General features: G+C 42.6%; 1 protein-coding gene across 1 annotated transcript; it reads right to left on the bottom strand.

Moving 5' to 3' along the window:
* Positions 1 to 457: 457 nt before the first annotated feature.
* LOC120228809 (zinc finger protein 501-like) lies at positions 458 to 11,490 on the bottom strand. The gene is made up of 4 exons (XM_039227408.1): positions 11,426 to 11,490; positions 5,107 to 5,240; positions 4,717 to 4,812; positions 458 to 1,404 (listed from the first exon to the last, which is right to left on the bottom strand). Exons 1-4 carry the CDS (start codon positions 11,488 to 11,490, stop codon positions 458 to 460), a joined length of 1,242 nt encoding a protein of 413 aa, XP_039083339.1.
* Between the last annotated feature and the right edge of the window lie 8,762 nt (positions 11,491 to 20,252).

Here is a 20,252-nt window from a genome sequence, read left to right as displayed (position 1 = left end):
GAAGCTGTACGTGTTAAGTTTTACCCCTGTTTGTTCCTAAACTCTAAATTAGGCTCTTTGTCTTGGGGCCAGGCTCAATTGTCTTTGATATGCAAGGCCCATAGGAAGAGGCTTTTGACAGTCACCCACAGAGCTCTCATCTAAAATCTCTTTTGTAAAGGCAGGAATATGCTTTTCCTTATGTGGTATCTGTGTTCGGAATATGGGTCTGATATGGAATATTGTGAGGCCGGGTCAATACCAGCAGGCTCATTTCTAATACAAACCAGTAGTAGCAGAAGGAGATACCAGTTTTTGTTTCTCACCGCAGGAGCTGTGCAAACGCTGTCATTTCCTTGCTGTGACTGCCATCAGAGAGGCCAGTGCGGCTCCCAGCAGAGGAGAGCATTTTCCGCACTCAGAAAAAAAAAGGGGGATCACAGTTATAATCATCCATGAAAGTATGATTCTTTGGTATTTAACAAAGCAAAGAGTCTGGATGACCACACATTCGAAGCAATTCTCCACTATGAAGTCTCTGATGCCTAATGAGGGCCGAACTACACCTGAAAGCTCTCCCACATTCATTACACTCACAGGGTTTCTCTCCAGTGTGAATCCTCTGATGCTGAGTAAGATGGGCACTTCTGCTGAAGGCTTTCCCACACTCAGAGAGTGTGAGAGTGAGAGAGGCACTATGAGGGCAGTCAAACGGTTTCTCTCCAGTATGAATCTTCTGGTGCTGAGTAAGAGATGAACTCTGGCTGAACGCTTTCCCACAATCTCTACAGGTGTAAGGTTTCTCTCCGGTGTGGATTTTTGTGTGTTTTATGAGAGTTGAGCTCTGACTGAACGCTTTACCACATTCTCGACACTTGTAGGGTTTTTCTCCAGTATGAGTTCTCTGATGGCGAATAAGGGCTGATCGATCACTAAAGGGTCTCCCACAGACATTACAGGTGTAAGGTTTCTCTGCAGTGTGAGTTCTCTGATGTTGATAGAGGTGTGAGCTCTGGCTGAAGACCTTGCCACATTCGCTACATTCATAGGGTTTCTCTCCAGTGTGAATAAACTGACGGATGATAAGGGACAAGTTGTGGCTAAAGGCCTTCCCACATTTGCTGCATTCATAGGGCTTCTCTCCAGTATGAATAAACTGATGCTCAATACAGGATGAATTGTGACTGAAGGCTTTACCACATTCGTTACATTCGTAAGGCTTCTCTCCAGCATGAATTCGCTGGTGTTGAATAAAGTGCGTTACCTGAATAAAAGCCTTCCTGCATTCATGACATTCATGGGGCATCTCTCCAGTATGAATTCTCTGATGTTGAATGAGAGAGGCACTATGATTAAAGGCTTTCCCACATTCACTGCATTCATATGGCTTCTCTCCAGTATGAATTCTCTGATGTACTGTAAGGGCTGAATAATTACCAAAAGTTTTTCTACATTCACTTCATTCCTAAGATTTCTTGCCATGTTGGTTTCTCTGATGCTGAATAAATGGTGTATTCTGAATGAAGGCTCTTTCATTCACATTATATTCCTTCCCACTATGAACACTAAGATGATGTTTGGTAAGGTATGAGTCCCAGGTACAGTCTTTCCTATCTTCATAAGACTCCTCTCCAATATTAGCTTTCTGATGTTCAGTGTGGTGTATGCCATGGCCAGAGGTCTTCCCATACTGATTATCTTCCAAATTTTTTTCCCCATTATGAGCCACACGATGTTGAACATATACTGAGTGATCACTGAATATTTTACCACATTCATTACACTGAAGAGTGTTCTCATTTGTGCTATCTTTCTGATGTCTTACTAATTTTGAATTTTGTTTAAAGCTCGTTCCCTGAGCATCACATGGATATGGTCTCTCTTCTTTAGGATGTCTTGACTGTGTAACAAAGTCTGACTTCGGACTAACATGTCTGTCAGATTCAATACATTTGAGGTTACTCTCAGCTATAGAAGTTCTTTTCTTACAGATAACCATTGTTTCTTTCCAGAATCTATCTTGAGTATCCTCTTTGATCTCTGCATATCCCCAGGCTTCTTTCAAACTTGCATCTGCCTCTGTGTTTCTCTCCATACTTATCCCTTGGTATGATACTTCTTCAGAAAATACATTCTTTGGGTTTAATTTTCTGGTCTCCAAATCTGCAGGGGAAAAGTAAAAATGTTCCCTGTACTAGAAGAAGGAAATGGCTACACCAGGAATGAGATAATTGCATCAATACCATTGGTCACAAATATAAGTCATGTAATCAAAAAAGAATTTGGGGGGGGGCACTTGGGTGGCTGAGCCAACTTTGGCTCAGGCCATGATCTCGAGGTTTGTGACTTCGAGCCCCATGCCGGGCTCTGTGCTGACAGCTCAGAGCCTGGAGCCTGCTTCAGATTCTCTGTCTCCCTCTCTCTCTACCCCTCCCCCACTCATGCTGTCTCTCTCTCTCTCTCTCAAAACTAAATATTTTTTTAAATTTATAAAATAAATAAATAAGTACATAATTTATCGAATACCTATTATGGGCTAGGGCTCAATGATGAACAAAGACACAGTACCAACTCTTTTGAGATTTATAGTCTATTGGGAAAGATAGGTATTAATCAAATATTTTCAAGAAAGATGAATGCTGTAAAATAATGTTAGGGATACTTCAACTGGGAAATGATCAATGTAGGAATGATAGCTGCTCTTGGCCTCTGAACCGCTAGAATCTTCTGTTGCTTTCATTACTATTACCACCAGCAGCCCCCAGGCCCCTCATCTGGAGTTCACCACAGCTGGGCACATTACTCAGTGCCTACATCTTCTGTTCCCACTGGCTCAGTTCCACAGTAACCCTCCTTGATTACATCTGAGCTTGCTATCAGATTCAGTAAGATCATTTCCCATAGTCCTTTGCTACCATGAGTGTTACCATTTGCCAGAAATTTCCTTCAGCTTTCAGTTTTTTCCATCTCCCTGGGCCTCCGAAAATACACACACACACACACACACACACACACACCATCAAAGACAAAGAGGGTCAAAGTTCAGGAGAACGCAGAAATTTTAGGCAGATCGGGGGGCAGTAGTGAGTAGTACTCACTACTAGTACTAGTCCATCGTCCTTGTGGATACACATGACATACGTCTTACTTGTTATAAAGTTGGGACTTTGTAATTGGGAATCTTGTAAGTACTCGTTCAACTTTATTAAAGGTAAGAGGAACAGAGCACACATGTTTTGCAAGCTGGACTATTTTCAAAGTAATCTTGTATGTGGCTTATATAATGTAGGAAAATGAAAGTTAAAAGAAGGCAGTGGAAGTTAGGCAGGAGACAAAAACAGTAGCAGGGGACTAATCCACTATCAGGTTAACCAAAAAAGAAGGAACGACCTATTAAGTCCCATGGACACTCTTGAGGTCTTCTTCTCTTGATCTCATAATGCTATGGGCACCTCCTCTCCTTGAAATGCTCTTTTCTGTTGGCTTCAATAACTAAATCTGACCCAGTTCCCTCCTACTCTGGCCACTCTGTCTTTGTATCCTTTTTGGATTCTCTTTCCTTCATTTATATTGGTAACATTTGTATGACACATCTCTACTGCCATCATCCATTATTAAAAATTATTACCATCCTATGATTTTGACACCATTTTTCCCGTGTTTGTTTTTGAAAACTTACTCAAGTGATATAGACATATAGACATAGACAGACAAATAGCAGATGTTTAAATGTGTATGTTCATTGGGCTTCTAGGTTCTCTTGCAACTTTTTTCATGCTCTGTTTCTCTATTTTTATATTTCATCCACTCCCATGACTTCAATTACCAACTATTATTCTCAGATGATTCTTAAATCTGCACCACCATTTATGATTTTTCCTTCACCAAAATTGACATCTTCCTTATATTTATCTACTTTCCAGACACCTTTATTTAGACCAGAGTTTCTCCCCTGCAGCACTACTGGCATTTTGGCAAGATAAGTCTTTGTGTGAGGGCTTGTCTTGTGCATTATAGGATATTTGGCAGCATCTTTGGTCTCTACTCACTAGATGCCCATAGCACCCTCCCAGTCTTCAGACATGTCTCCTGGGGGTAAATTTGCCCCTTTCTGAGAACCGTTAGTTGCGACCTACTATCGACTCTTCAAACAACTTAGAATAAGCAGAACCTGCCTTCCATCCCCATCCCCAAACTTGCCATTTCTCCTGTGTTTTCCATCTCAGGGAAAAGAACTTCCATCCACCTATACCACCAAGCCAGAAACCTGGAAATCATCTTTGTCTGTTTCTCCCTCACCCCCCACATATACTCAGCAAATTCTATCCATTTTACCACCTTAAAATTGGATGTAAGATCACAGTTCTTAAACTTACATTCAAATTCTTCCATTCTCTTCATACTTTTTAGGGAGGAGAAAAACTAGGTGTAATGAAAACAAAGTAAATGAAGGAGAGACTCCAACAACTAGACAGAAAGAGGGGATGACCTCATATAATGCCTGGAGTGAGACACAACAGTGAGCCCCAGATCAAGTGTCAGGGCCATAACTTTAAGGAGGAAGTACACCCTTCCTTGAGACTGGGAAGAATTAGAGTGAGGCTAACAAGACTCTGATTATGTCCAAATGAAGATGAGACTTGAGGGGGCCTCAACATTTTCTACAGGTCTGGAGGATTTGGGGAAGAACCCCTAACTCATATTTCAAAAGATGTTGTCTGTCTTGTTCCCACTTACGTGTACAGCCCCTTCTTAGTACTTCTCCCTCCTGCGTCCACGGATTTACTGCTTGTTCCAACCGGGAGATGATATCAGGTTTAGAAAACGGAAATCCTGCTCAAGAGAAAGAAATGGAACGTGACTGTCAATTTCAGAGACCAAGGACCACCCCATTTTCAGCCCCACTCTTGCGTTTTCAAGAGCAGAAAACAAAATAACTTATTGCCGAAAGCAATGAAATATTTTTAACCAAAGTGGAGTGAGAAACAGTTTAAGGATCTGCTCTGGATTCTGGAGGAAAAAGTTAACCGAAGCCTTCTTTGTGATCTTCCCCTAATAGGAGCAAGGAAATCTGTAGAAAGCAATGGCAACCCGAAAGGCCTACCTGAGGTGAGGACCCAACCTTACCCAAGGAGACCAGGTTCCTATGGTTCTCCAGCATTACATCCCTGTACAAGACTCTCTGCACAGGGTGCAGTTGTCTCGATTCTTCCTCAGTTAAGTTCACAGCCACATCCTTGAATGATACAGTCTTGAAACACCTACATGTAGTTTGAAGGGATAGTTGAATACAGAATTAGGAGAGATGGATGGAATGGAGAGGAAATGGATCTCACTATGTTCTTAGTGTCAAAAGCATATTGACTTGTAGGTTAAAGAGTCTTAAAATGTGTATACCCTTTTGTCACGCCAATTCTATATCTAGAATATATCTAGTATATCTAGAAATATATAATAATAAAATGGTCAGAGATATGACAAAAGGGTTGTAAACAGACTCTTACCTGTTTACAACTTACAATAGCAAAATAGTTCTAAATAACTTAAGTGTTTGAGGAGAGGGGCAGAAACTGCTAACTACATTTCCCTTCTTCATCTTTCTAGGTAGACAAATGCTTCCCAATCTCTTTTGCAGTTAGATGTGGCCACATGACTGAGTTCAAGTCAAAAGAACGCAAGCAGAAGTGAGGTACACCATTTCCAGGCTGGACTCACATACATTCCTCCATACTGTTCTCCACTTCTGGCTGGCTAGTATGGGGATGACCCCAAAGGTGGGTCTGGGATCCATGTGGTAGAGATATCAGAGCTTCAGATAGCACAAGGCCCTGAATGGCCACACTATCAACCTGAATACCCAGTCATTTGGTTACAAGAACAAGAAAGAAATTTCTATCATACTGGGGCCATTATACATTTGGGGTCTATCAGTTATACCAGTTACAAGTTAGCCAATCCTAATCAATTCAGAAACTAGCACCTTAAAGTGGAAGGTATCGTTAACAAAAAGCCCCAAATATACTGGGGCATTGGCTTGACATTCAGGCAGCAAGTTTCAAAGAAATGGGTATTTAAGGCTGGAATGATGTAGACTCTTGATATACACTGGCAAAGTAATTAGTAACCGTGAAAGCACACCAAAAGTTCACTGAGCCTGTAGCTCCGGGGGAAGAAGCTGGAAAGAGCCAGAATGCTAGCTTGTGCAGGACACTTCTGGATCTATTTGGCAAAGAAATAAAGACCTGAGCTCAGGAAGGAATTTACCAACTTTCAAGCTAAGATAAAATGGAGTCCCGAAATTTGGGGCTTCACAGGGTTGGAAAAGCAAACTGTTTCTAGACCTCATACAATAGGAAGTTAATCTAAAAAAGGCTTTGAGCAACAAAGGCCCATTAAAACTTCTCAAGCTAAACAAAGTGACTTAGCCCAATTAAAAAGACTGAGTTAAGGATGTAGTGTTCCCATCCAATCCTATTGTTCACCAAGCCTTAAGGTTATCTTCATTAAAAAAGAGACACAGTAAGACACAGTAGGGGTGCCTGGGTGACTCAGTTGGTTAAGCTTCTGACTTTGGCCAAGGTTATCTCACAGCTCATGAGTTCAAGCCCCCTGTCGGACTCTGTCAGCTCAGAGCCTGGAGCCTGCTTTGGAATCTGTGTCTCCCTCTCTGCCCGTGCCCTGCTCACTCTCTGTCTCTCAAAGATAAATAAGAAAATTAAAATTTGTTTCTTCAAAAGAAAGAGACACAGTAATAAACTGAGAAATACACCAAGCTTGAGAATTCGATCTAGGAAAGAACTTTGGGTGTGATTATTAGTACATGGCAAACAGATCAGAAGCTTCTGAAGTTCTTTAGGTTTTTTTTATCCATGATTTCAATGGACTTCCTTTCTTCCTGTCTCAGAGGAAGCAGTACGTAAGCCGTTTATGTCACTAACTTCCCAAATATTTCTTCTCTGAAATCTACTCATCCTTCACACCCTGCTTCAAATCTCACTGCTTCTATTAACTAGGGGCTCCTTAAAAGGGCTTAAAAGTGCTGCCTGAATTGATAAAGCCTTCCCCAATCTCTCTTAGCTGGACACACTTCCTCCCTCTCCTTTGAAATCATACATTTTCCCTAAAGCACCTTGAGAAGGCTCTCAGTAAATTGGCTGATCTGTGCCACACAAATTCATGTACATGTCTGTTTACCCCAGGGAGAACATTCTAAGCAGATGGATACAACAGATATTTCACGTGCCTCTGCTTATCTAAGCCAAATGCCTCAAGTGGACAAAGGGAAGCGTGACTCTCACCCAGCCACGCTCACAGCCCTCTCCCTCCCCATGCCCTCTATTGCCAACTGATGGGAGAGACCGCCCCCAACCTCACTGCTGCTTCCACACAAAAAGGAACACCCAGTCACCATGTTGTTGGAGGTCCATCCCACCCTCTTGATTCCATCTTTTAAAATTGCTGATGCTGATAGGGCTGACGAGCTCCGTGTGAAGACAGAGGAACTTATTTGCTTCAGGAATTAAAATGAGGTTTCGGGGATGACAAGAAAATCCCTGACTCACCTGAGACTCTGCTGTTCGAACAGCAGCCATATTCTCCTCCTCAAGATACCCCTTCTGGAAAAGGCCAGAGCCCCAAGATGGCAGAACTGGAAGGGAAGAGTAATAAAGTAGTACAGTTTATTTTTTTGAACTTTATGGGTTTATTTTGAGAGAGAAAGAGAGCACAAGCTGGGGAGGGGCAGAGAGAGAGGGAGAGAGAGAGAATCCCAAGCAGGCTCCGCACTGTCAGCAAAGAGCAGGAGACGGGACTCAAACCAACGGACCATGAGATCATGACTTGAGCCAAAACCAAGAGTCAGACGCTTAATGGACTGAGCCACCCAGGTACCCCAGAATCCAGTTTATTAATATGTATCTCAGACCTATTATTTTAGAAATAGCCTCTTATGACAAAAAGTGCCTCTGACCTTGGCTGTCACATGGCTTGAAGGACTCCCACAGACACCTAAGTAATGAGGCTTCCAAGATAACCTTAGAGAGCAGACTGAATGTAAACTTAGGGAAAGGTATGATCATTAACTGGGTTCAGGATATGCCTGAGCCCGTGCCTGAGAACGAGGATTCCTGTGACCCACACCAAAAGAAACACATACTATTGGGGTGGGCAGGAAGCTTACAGAACTTCCTGTCTCCTTTATTCATAAATAGAGACACTTTCCAACTTCACAGAACAAGAAAAAGGAGCCATGGAGGAAAACGGCAACAGTACCCAACCTGGCTGTCAAGGACACAGGAAGCATCAGCTACCAGATCATGAGTACCCCAGGCCCTGACTAAGTAGGTAGCCGCCCTAGATTGGTTCCATCGCACACGTGATCCACTAAATCATCATCTGTCACCTCAGCCTCCCCTGCATCCCAAGCACCAAACATAAGATAGCGGGTGGCAATAGGCCCAGTGTTGGGAATGAATTAACGATCCCTCTAACTCCTTTGTCTGACCCTGTACCCATTGAACAGCCTCCTGCTTGTGACTGCCTTTCCCATTCTGATTTTTTTGCCTTCTGGAAGAAAACCAGTCATATTAACTTTGAGCACTTCTTTGAGCTTGTCTCTGGGTGGGAGGGTTTACATACCTTTTGTTTTATTCTATATAGAATTCAGTTGTCTTCGTACTCTTGAGTTTATTATTTAACTCTCATCCCCCACCTCCACCAAAAAGCAATTCTGAAAGCCCCTTGTGGATTTGTTCGGGGAAGAAATTGGAATTTCAAGCCCTTATCAAAAACGTTATGGAGTTTCACGATTTAAAAAAAAATTATGCCCCCTACAATGTTTTCTCACTAGAACACTGGCTCTGGGGGCCGCCTGCTTGTTTTTAAATCCTGGGCTCCGCACGGCGACAGGCAGGTTTCTTCTGTGCTTTACTTTCCTCATTTGAGGAATGGGAATATAATGGTATCCACCTCAAGACGGTGCATTAATGTATATAAAGGGTCCCAATCAATAAGCTTTCAGTAAAGGTCATTTGTCAGCTCATTCTTATTCTTACTATTTTCTGCATATCACCACTAACCAAAAGTTTATGGGATTTTCTTTCCAGCCTTTGTTTTATGAAAACAGAAGGCGTAATCAGTGTATTTGGCTACACCCCAAACCCTGACTTCCCCACAAGATGGCTGTCCCCTTCTTGTACTGGATGCTGGCAATCGGTGAAAGATAGGGTAGAGACAGGAGCACATAAGTTTCATGGCCTTGGTAAAGCAGAGGGGCTGCAGGCAGGATGTTTGGGAAAACCAGACTTCAGACAGACCGTGGAAGTCCCTTCTAATCTGGGCCATCACTTTGTATCTCCCTTCTTAAGAGAGATTGAAAGGAAGTCAGGAGCAGTTCCCAGTCCCACCAGAAGGGGGCAGTAGACCCTTCAGATGTAGCCCTCCGCCCCCGACCCTCGCGCTGCACCTTAGCTCCCCCCTAGAATGCCAAATCAATTCATCAGCTTCTCCATCAACCAATTTCCTTCTCTCCATCCAAGGAGTCTGACACGCCCCCTCTCATCCTTCGGAGAGGTATCTAGTATAACAGAGTATGCAGGGTGAGATGTCTTAACTTTTTGGAGCTTCAAGAGGGAATGATGTTAGTAAAATTACTACTACTTACGGAGCACTCACTATGTACCGATGCTTTCCATAAATCATATTTTTCTTTCTTTCTTTCTTTTTTTTACAAATGAAGGCGTTGATGACGCGTCTCAGAGCTGCCCACACACATTTTACAAGGCTGCTGTGAAGGAAAACCAAGATGACGTTAAGTGCGCACACGGTGGGTGCCCAGCTAACAGCGGGGGCCTCTCTCCCTTGCAATTCTTCCCTCTGTTCTGGAGTTTGTGGGTCTGCTCCTCCTGAACCAAGCCTCCACACCACCATTTGGGGACAGCAACCTCACCCAAACCCTCCACGCCTCTTCCTGGGGGGTTACCAGCATTCTCCCAGAAACTCTAGCAAGAGATTCTGGATTGAATCCTTCTTTCTCATTGTATTTCTTTTTCCGTGCTCTGAGACCCCACCCCTAACAGTGATCAGGGAGTCTGAAGCAGTCTATTTTGGGCTAAGACTAAAGCCACGAAGTTCAGCGGTCACTCAGGCTTCAGGAGGCCCTATTTACAGGGGAGTCTAATATAACCTTCTAATAGAAGTCTAATAGAAGCTTTACTAAGCCAGTGTCCTGCTGGGAGTAAAGGCCCCTGCGTTCTCATTTCTAGTACCAGCTGGCTCGGTGACCCAGGACAAGTAGCTTTTCTCCCTGAATTTCTGTTTCTTTTTATGTACAAGCGGGGAGGGCGATACCTACTATTAATGACATCAAGCCCTTACTTAGTGCCTGGTGCTGTGTCAACTGTTTCATATCAAATTTCCATTTAACCCTCACAATGGCCACTTAAAAGGTAGGAACAATAAACTTCACTTGACGGGTAAGGAACGGGGGATGCAACATTCAGTCATTTGCTTACGGTTACATTACTAAGCCATAACCGCTTTCTCGAGCTGTAGACAAACAGATCCCTTACACCCACGTCTCCCACGTCAACACGGAGTCTATGCAATGGTTCCACCACGCTGTGGGGTGCAAGGGCACAAAGGCAGACGCCCATCGGTCTGCGACCTGGGAGCACTGAGAGCCTTGGGCCCCACCTGCCTCACCTCCCAGCGAAAGACCTGAGGTATCTCAGAGTCAAGCACACATACAGACCATTGTCACGGACACACAAAAGCCAGAGCAGAGGGGCCAGGGTCAAGGGGGCCGGGCCCAGACAGACAGCACCCCAGCTCCAGCAGAAAGGATTGTGGTCAGATCAGCAGGCCCTGGGAGAACCCCAGTGGGACGCGGTCAGACCCCCAAGCCTGACAACCCACTGCTGGACACACACCCCTGCCCAGCGTCTGCTCCTCCCCGGCCCAGACACCGAGCAGGTCACTTTAAGGGAGCATCTCAAGGATAGAGTCGCAGCGAGCAAAGCCGGTCCAGACAAAGGAGCCGGAAGCGGACGCGTGCGCGGAGGCTTCTGGGAAATGTAGTCCCTCCTTGTTCCGCGCGGGGACTCTGAGAAGCCCTGGTCATGACCTCCTGGACGCTCGGGTGTTCTGCGCTCAGAGACAAGCCCTCCCACGGACCTAAATAGAGAGGCTAACGTTGGCAGCCCCGGGGAAAGTGGACAGGAACCATTGGGGGCGTTTACTAAACCATCAAGGACTGTGGAGAGTATTTGGGGGCGGGTGGGAGTGCATCGGGGAGCAGAGGTCTGGTCCGGTGAGCTGGTCCTTTTGGTCACTGTTCATAGAATGAGCAGAGCTGCAGCCCTGCTTCAGAAAGGGTCACAGCACAGCAGTCCCACGCGTGAGCGGCCGCAATTTTACAGGAATCTGGGCAGATACCCTGTGCTCTCACATTCTGGGGCCATATCTTCGGTGGTTCCCACGCTCCCGCACCCTCAGGGCAGAGCGCGCGGTCATTTGACGGCCTTTAGGGTTCTTATCACCCAAGTGTAGTGTTCTGATACGCGGAGAAGTGAGGCCCTCCCCGGGCAAGGAACAAATCTAACGTGTAAGACTCTTCTTAGCACCATGATGTTTACATGTCTCTGTCCAGAAAAGTGCCGGATTGTCCCTATTATATCCTGTTTGCAGGCCACTTTCATAGACGTGACGGCCCTTCAGATCCCTTGGTGATTGATTTTATATGTATCCAGGTTCAGTTAATTTAGCCTCGTGGGGGTGCGTTCTACAGCCAACCTCTCCGTGATGGGTTCGTTAGAATGTGCTTCTACTGGGTTCTACTGGGACAAGACTGAAGTCGCTTGAGCTTTTGGTGTCTTCCTTGTCCCTTCCAGAAGCAGTAGGTGCTGAGAAGGTGCATACTCTATTAGGGCAAACCCAGAGGCTTACCACCACCTCTACCACCCACCCCACCCAACCCTATGTGACCACAGCCTGCTCAGTCTTCATACCTGTGCCCTGGATCCTGTCTCTCTACGCTCGTTTCTACCCAGAATACACTGGAAATCCACAAAAATGCTACTGTAAAGAAAGCAAACCATGAAATGCTCATGCTGGGATCTCAGAGGAGATGCTGAGGCCTCTATAATTGGGGGGTTGGGGTTAATGTTTATTTATTTACTTTAAGAGAGAGAGAGCACAAGCAGGGGAGATGCAGAGAGAGAAGGGGACAGAGAATCTGAAGCCGGCTCCATGCTGACAGCACAGAGCCCACTGTGGGACTCAAACTCAAGAACCATGAGACCATAACCTGAGCCGAAATCAAGAGTCAGACACTTAACTGATTGAGCCACCCAACCGCCCCTCATCATCTCCTTTTCAAGACAAAGAAATGGAGGCATTTCTTTGTTACAGTAAATAGTCTGAAGTCACACCAGCAGAAAATGACATTCAAGCCAAGAACCAGGTACCATTTAATCCACAAATCCTGTGATACATTCACTATATTCTGCCGAATTGAGAGGAATTCTCATTTTCTGATGGAGATATAATTATGTATACTATTAATACATCAAACCACTTGGTTTGGTTGAGCTAAAACTCATGTAGACCCCCCTTCAGCTGCTCCCAGAGACTGTTTTGGGGAATAGAGGCACTAATGAGCGTTTAAGAGCCAGGGTTGTAGAATCTGAAAGCCTGCATCTGAATGTGGGCTGCTACCATTAATAAATCTTTCTACGTCTGGGTTTTCTCATCTGTAAGATGGAGATGACAGTATCCAACTTAGCAGTTTGTTATTAGGAATGAATGCAATAATGTAGAGCTCTTAGCATGACTCTTAGCATATATGAAATGTTCAGTAAATATTAGCTAATTGATTTGTGTAGGATATATTCTTTTTTTAATTTTTTTAATGTTTTATTTTATTATTGAGACAGAGAGATACAGAGCATGAGTAGAGGAATGGCAGAGAGAGAGGGAGACACAGAGTCTGAAGCAGGCTCCAGGCTCTGAGCTGTCAGCACAAAGCCCAATGTGAGGCCCCAACCCACGAACTGTGAGATCATGACCCGAGCCAAAGTCGGGCTTTGCTAACTGAGCCATCCAGGTACCCCGGAAATTTTATTGTCTAACAACAGAGGGAAGGAAAAGGCTTTGGGGAGAGAAGAGCCTGAATAAAATACAGTGGGATAGAATGGTCCCTGGGATTTAGCAATTAGATGGAGAAGGCCAGGAGTCAAAAAACTGTTCTGGGGCACCTGGGTGGCTTAGTCAGTTAGGCGTCTGACTCTTAGTTTCAGCATAGGTGAAGATTTCACAGGGGTGAGATCAAGCCCTGGGTCAGGCTCTGTGCTGAGCAGGGAGCCTGGTTAGGATTCTCTCTGTCTGTCTCTCTTTCTGTCTCCCCGCCCCAGCTTGTGCTCACATGATCTCTTTCTGTCTTGAAATAAATATATATGAAAAAAAATTACCTATCTTTAAAAAAAAAAAAAGAAAAGCTGTTTTGTTGAGTGACTTTATGTAAAATGAATCAGTAGGAGAACACCTCTACATCCAGTTGACAGGCAAAGAAAAAGCCATCCTTCCCCTCCTCTTCATGAACTTAGTACCTTCTAAACACTGTGAAGATTGGCAGGTCAAGGGTACCAAGAGGTAGAATAGTAGAGTAGTCAGTGGTTTTATTTACTACTGGCAACAATGAGGCTCCTTCAACATTTGAACAGGCCATGAATGTTTTTCAGGGAAACCAAAGCATGAACAGAAGAGTGAGGTGAACCCCCAAGTCTGGTTTATGCCTGTATAGCTTCTAGAGCCTCGTTGTATACTCCCGAAAATGCCTGGAGTGACCTTGCAAGAGGGAGCACAATGAAAGGTGAGAGCAGCAATTCGGGATTATCGATTGTAACATGGTATAATAGCGTTTCTTCATGGTATAAGATCTGACACTTCTGGCAGATTTTAATATTTATATTATATACACATATAGGTTTATATAGATGCATATATTGGCATTGTGATCTCTATATTCTGCATATTCATTAATCAGCCCCCCCCAACAAATGTAATGTAAATGTGTAATGTGTTGGGAAAGTGAATTTGTAGAGCAAAGATTTATCTAAATGACAGAGCTCCTGACTGCCACAAATTATTTTCATGTTGTTAGAAAATAGGAGAAAAAATAAATCCTTTTTAAAAGCTTATGATATAAATATCACACATGCAAAATGCTTAAATAATAATAATATGCTTAAAATAATAGTAAAACATGTCCATGTATCTACTACCCAGCTTGACATACAATACAAGAATATTACTTTCTGTTACAGTTGTAACAGAACTGCTATCAGTAAACCAACTGAATCTAGAAACGTGGCTAAACTTTAATTTTTATGGTTTTAATGATTTGTTGATTCCTTTAGGTTTTCTCTGTAGATATTCATTTCCTACTATATCATGACCAAATAACTAAAATACAATGAATTCATTTCATACGAACACATTTAACCCTCACCTAAATAGCTCATTTTCTTCACAACCACCAACAAAGTAGGTATTATCTATTGTCCTCGCTTTACAAAAAGAGAACTGAGATATAGAGAGGCTAGGTAATGTCCCTGAGGTTATATGACATGCATCAGAGTCAAGATTTTAAATTTAAAACCTGGCTCTTGGGTCTGTGATCTTAACTTCTCTGTTATGTAAGTAATTGCCATTCAAATTTTGTCCCTTCTAGAATCCTAACCAGCCCCTTCTCTCTTTTTCTGCCCTTCTTCCTATATTGGAGAGTACTGCACTCCTTCTACTATGTTCTTTTGCTGTATTTAACATCAACAGTGTTAACATTCTTGTCTCATTTCCAGTCTGAAGAGAATACTCCTAAGCATCTGTGTTAAATTCACATTTGCTCTGAGCTTTTGGTATATAGATTTTACCAAGTTAAGAAAGCTTACCTGAGTTTTTAGCCTAATCATTAATAGATAATGAACTTTTGCCAAACGATGTTTCGATTTCTGTTGATTTAATCATTTTATTTTTAGCCTTTAGAGTCCATTAATGTAGCAAATTGCATAGTTAGATTTCCTGATGTTAATCTCTGTTTGATCATGGTATCAGCTAAATTCACCTAAACGTTCTTTTTAGGATTTTCGCACCTATATCTAAAAGTAGAAATCATTTGGGGCGCCTGGGTGGCTTAGTCGGTTAAGCGTCCGACTTTCGCTTGGGTCATGATCTCGCGGTTCGTGGGTTCGAGCCCCGCGTCAGGCTCTGTGCTGACTGCCAGCTCAGAGCCTGGAGCCTGTTTCAGTCTGTGACTCTCTCTCTCCCTCCCCTGCTCACGCTGTCTCTCTCTCTCTCCTAGAAATAAATAAAACATTAAAAAAAATTAAAATAAATAAATAAATAAAAGTAGAAATCATTTATAATTTTTGTATTCCACATAGTGTCCTTATCCATTTTAAGAATCAAGGTTATACTGTGCTCGCTTCGGCAGCACATATACTAAAATTGGAAAGAATCAAGGTTATACTGAGTTACTAAAACAAATGTGACAGCTTTGTCTCTTTATTTTCCTGTTTTTAGAACATCTTGTACAAGATACAGAAGATTTGTTCCTTGAAAGTTTGGTCGAATTTGCCAGTGTGGTCTCTTATTTCAATTTCTTTCATGGTAATTTTTCTGTTAAAGTTTCCAACTTAATCGTGTACCAATTTTTTATCATTTTATATTTTCCTAAATTTATCTACTTTATCTACATTGTCAGATGTATTGTTGAATAGTCTCTATTGTGTCTTTATTTTTTCTGCTTATTTCATCAGTCTGCTTTTTTAGTCCTTTTTTAAAGTTTATTTATTTATTTAGAGAGAGAGACAGAGCATAAACACACAAATGGGGAAGGAGCAGAGAGAGAGAATCCTAAGCACACACCACATAGTCAGCTCTGAGCCCTACACAAGGCTCAATCTCACAGTGAGATCATGACTCAGTGGAAATTGAATTGGAATGCTTAACCAACTGAACCACCCAGGTGCCCCTGCTTTCTTTTTTATTTATTTTTTAATTTTTAAAACAAAAATTTTAAATATTTATTTATTTTTGAGAGAGAGAGAGGCAGAGAGAGAGAGAGAGAGAGAGCGCGCAGGGGAGGGCCAGAGAGAGAGGAAGACACAGAATCCAAAGCAGGCTCCATGCTCTGAGCTGTCAGCACAGAGCCCGAGGCGGGGCTCGAACCCACGAACCATGAGATCATGACCTGAGCTGGATGCTCAAATGACTGAGTCCCCCAGGAACTCCCCTGCCTTCTTTTTTAGATTCATCATTCTCTCTGGAGAGAAAGTATTGTATTAATGTATTCACCAAACCAGTTTTTTAAATTAATTAGTTGTTTTTAAGTAATTGCTACAGCCAACCTGGGGCTATAAGTCACAACCCTGAGATAAAGAATTTCACACTCTTTGAACTGAGCCAGGCAGGCACTCCACCAGCATTTGGTTTTGATAATTTTCCTTATTGGTTTGGGGGGGTCTAGTACTTCATTTATTTTAATGCTTTATTATTTCTATATTTCTTATTTCTTTGGCTTCATCTATCCTTTTTAGCTCCTTGAATGCCCTCCTTAACCCACTTATTTCAATTTTTCTAAAATGTGTTTAAAATTATATGTGTATCTCTGGGGGTACCTAACTGACTCAGTACCTAATGCAACTCTTGGTCTCAGGACTGTGAGTTCAAGCCCCACTTTGGGTGTAGAGATTACTTTAAAAAAAAATCTTTAAAAAAAAAATCATATGTGAATCCCCTCAAGTATTCTTCTAGTTATGTCCCCCAATTTTGGAGTGAAACTTTTCATTGTGATTCGGTTCTAAGTATTTCCTTATTTCTTTCATTATCTTCTCTTTAACCTAAAATTTGTTAGTACTATAATTTATTTTGTTCTGAATCTTCAGACATAGAGAATTTTAGCTCCCTTTTCAATTTTTATTTCTATTTTATCACATACAGTCAAAGAAGATAGATCTGTGTTATCCAATATGGTAGCCAACAGCTGTATGTGGATACAGAGAACTTGAAGTGTGCTTAATCTAAATTGAGATGTGCTCTCAGTATAAAATACACAACAGATTTAGAAGACTTAGCACAAAAATGTAAAGTGACTTATTAATAAGTTCTGATACTGATTAAACATTAAATATATTGGGGGAGAACATTAAATATATTGGATATGTTGAATAATTTTTTCAATTTTTAAAATTTATGTTTTGGAAGAGAAAGCATAAGCGGGGGAAGGGCAGAGAGACAAGGGGACAGATGACCCAAAGCAGGCTCTGTGCTGACGGGCTGGTAGCAGTGGGCCCAATGTGGGGCACAAACTCACAATCCACAAGACCATGACCTGAGCTGAAGTCAGACGCTCAACCAACTGAACCACCCAGGATATGTCAAATTATATAAGTATATTTATTTAATACATTTTGCCTCTTTAAAAAAAAACTTCTTAAAAATATGAGGGGCGCATGGGTGGCTCAGTTGGTTAAGCGTTGGACTTCGGCTCAGGTCACTTAAACTCGCAGTTTGTGGGTTCAAGCCCCATGTCGAGCTCTGTGCTGACAGCTCGGAGCCTGGAGCCCGCTTCAGATTCTGTGTCTCCCTCTCTCTCTAACCTTCCTTTGCTCACGCTGTCTCTCTCTCTCAGAAATAAATAAAACATTAAAAAAAATTTTTTTAATGACTACTAGAAAATTTTAAATTACCTATGTGTCCTGCATTCTGTTTCAGTGATCTATAATATATGTAGTGACATAGATGTCTGATATTCATTTTATTTATTTAGTTTTATAGGTTGTTTGTTGTTGTTGTTGTTTTTGTTTTTTTTTAATGGAGGCTCCACACCCAGCATGGAGCCCAACTCAGGGCTTGAACTCACGACTCTTAGCTCAAGCCCTGAGTTGAGATCAGGAGTCAGATGCTTGGGGCGGCTGGGTGGCTCAGTTGGCTAAGTGTCCAACTCTTGGTTTTGGCTCAGGTCAGGATCTCACACTTTCATGAATTTGAACCCCGCATGCGGCACCATGGTGATGGTGCAGAGGCTGCTTGGGATTCTCTCTCTCCCCCTGCCCCTTCCCCACTCATACTGTCTCTGTCTCTCTCAAAACAAATAAACTTAAATATATATATATATATATATACACACATATATATATATATATACACATATATATATATATATATATATACACGTATATATATATACATAAAAGAGATGCCACACTGGCCTCGCTGGATGACAGTCACAGCGAGGAAATGGTAGCATTTGCACAGCTCCTCCCGTGAGAAACGAAAACTGGTATCTCCTTCTGCTGCTACTGGTTCATGTTGGAAGTGAGGCTGCTGGTATTGACCAGGCCTCACAATATTCCAGATCAGACCGATATTCCCCACACAAATTGCTCATAAGGAAAAGCATTTTCCTGCCTTTTCAAAAGAGACTTCAGATGAAAGCATTGTGGATGATTGTCAAAAGGTTCTTCCTATGGGCCTTGCAGATCCAAGACTTACATAATAAAGGGGGCTAAAACACAATTGAGTCTGGCCCTGAGACAAAGAGCCTAATTTAGAGTTAAGGACAGATATCCACCCCCACCCAATTGCTTCTGCTGGGAGCATCTTGTGAGTGACTTATTCTGACCTTGAATATGCTGATTGCTCCCTGTGAAGAAACCTACTGAGGAAATTCTTCTTTTGTGATTATGGGAGCAGAGGTGTTCCCTGAAAGACCTGTTTTTCTTGATACTTCCACCTTAAACAAACAAGTTATTGACCCCTGCCTACAAAGAAGTAACTTCACCCTTTTTATGCTAAAAACTTTGTCTGGTATGCTAAAGATGCCTTCCTTCCCCGTAAGATAAGCATCCAAATCCCCTGCCTCAATCACTGTTGATAAAGGTTATGCATGAGTCTTCTACAAATCTATGTTTTGGGACATTCTTACATATCAAAGAAGTTTGTTATCAGAAATCCTTGTCTAACGCAAATGCCACTTCTGTGCAGTTCCCCAAACACTTAATGGTAAAATAAAGTTGAGCCCCAGTCAGAGCAGAGATGCCTGCCTGGTGATCGGAAAGAATCTCGGGGCTCTCTCACTCTCTCTCTCGCCGACACCGTCCATCCTTCAGGGACCCTTGGACCAGCTGGAGCCAGCTTCAGGCAGATGCTTACCTCACTCAGCCACCCAGGCATCCCTGATATCTAATTTAAGTTCACTGAGGCATCTTCTGTATTTGAGCGTATAGTCAGTTTTTCTGAATAATGCATGCATGCTGGAAAAGAATGCACATCTGTTTGTTGCATGATAAGTTTCATGTAAATCTATTATCTTGGGCTTCTTAATCCTGCTATTAAAACTTATAGCTCTCCTTTCTCTTGTCTGCTTGATGTATCAGTTTCTCAGGGGTTATGTAAAACTTTCCTACTACAATTATTGATCTATCTGTCAGTCATTCTATATAATGGGTCCAGATAAGAGGATATGTGGACTTACTTCTCCCTGATCCTTCCTGCTGAGCCCATTATGAATGCTAGAAATAACAAGAACTCTGATACGTGGAAATGTAAGGACACAAGTCTAAACCAGACTGACTCCATAATAGGCTTTAAGTTTCCCCTCTAAACTAGAAGGCCTAAGTTTCAGTTTCCCTGTAACTGTCAGGCAGCTACACATTGCCCAAGGCCAAAGAAACTGCCCACCACTTCACTCCACCACACTACCTTGGCAACGCCCAATCAAGAAAGGCCAGCAACTATAGATATATCTCAACTGCCTAATGCAAACGTTAACCCATTAGTCGCCGAACAAGACTCTAGGCTTGCTCTATGGTTGGTTGAATTTAAGGGTACCCTGAATGTTGCAATTGGATCCTGCCAAAAGTAACAGATACTCTGGATAACATGTATGGTTAAACCCGCTGTCAACAATGGTTTTTTTTTTTTTTTTAAGGTTTTTTTATTTATTTCTAGGAGAGAGAGAGAGACAGCGTGAGCAGGGGAGGGTCAGAGAGAGAGGGAGTCACAGACTGAAACAGGCTCCAGGCTCTGAGCTGGCAGTCAGCACAGAGCCCGACGCGGGGCCCGAACCCACGAACCGCGAGATCATGACCTAAGCGAAAGTCGGACGCTTAACCGACTAAGCCACCCAGGCGCCCCAATAATGTTGTATAATTATAATTGGATCACTGTTTCCATGCCACAATTTCTGTAACTCCCCCATCACAAACCCCATAAAA

The sequence above is a fragment of the Hyaena hyaena genome, unplaced genomic scaffold, assembly GCF_003009895.1.
Source record: "Hyaena hyaena isolate Hyena2069 unplaced genomic scaffold, ASM300989v1 scaffold_27, whole genome shotgun sequence".
Lineage (NCBI taxonomy): Eukaryota > Metazoa > Chordata > Mammalia > Carnivora > Hyaenidae > Hyaena > Hyaena hyaena.
This window is presented reverse-complemented; position numbering and strand designations above follow the sequence as displayed.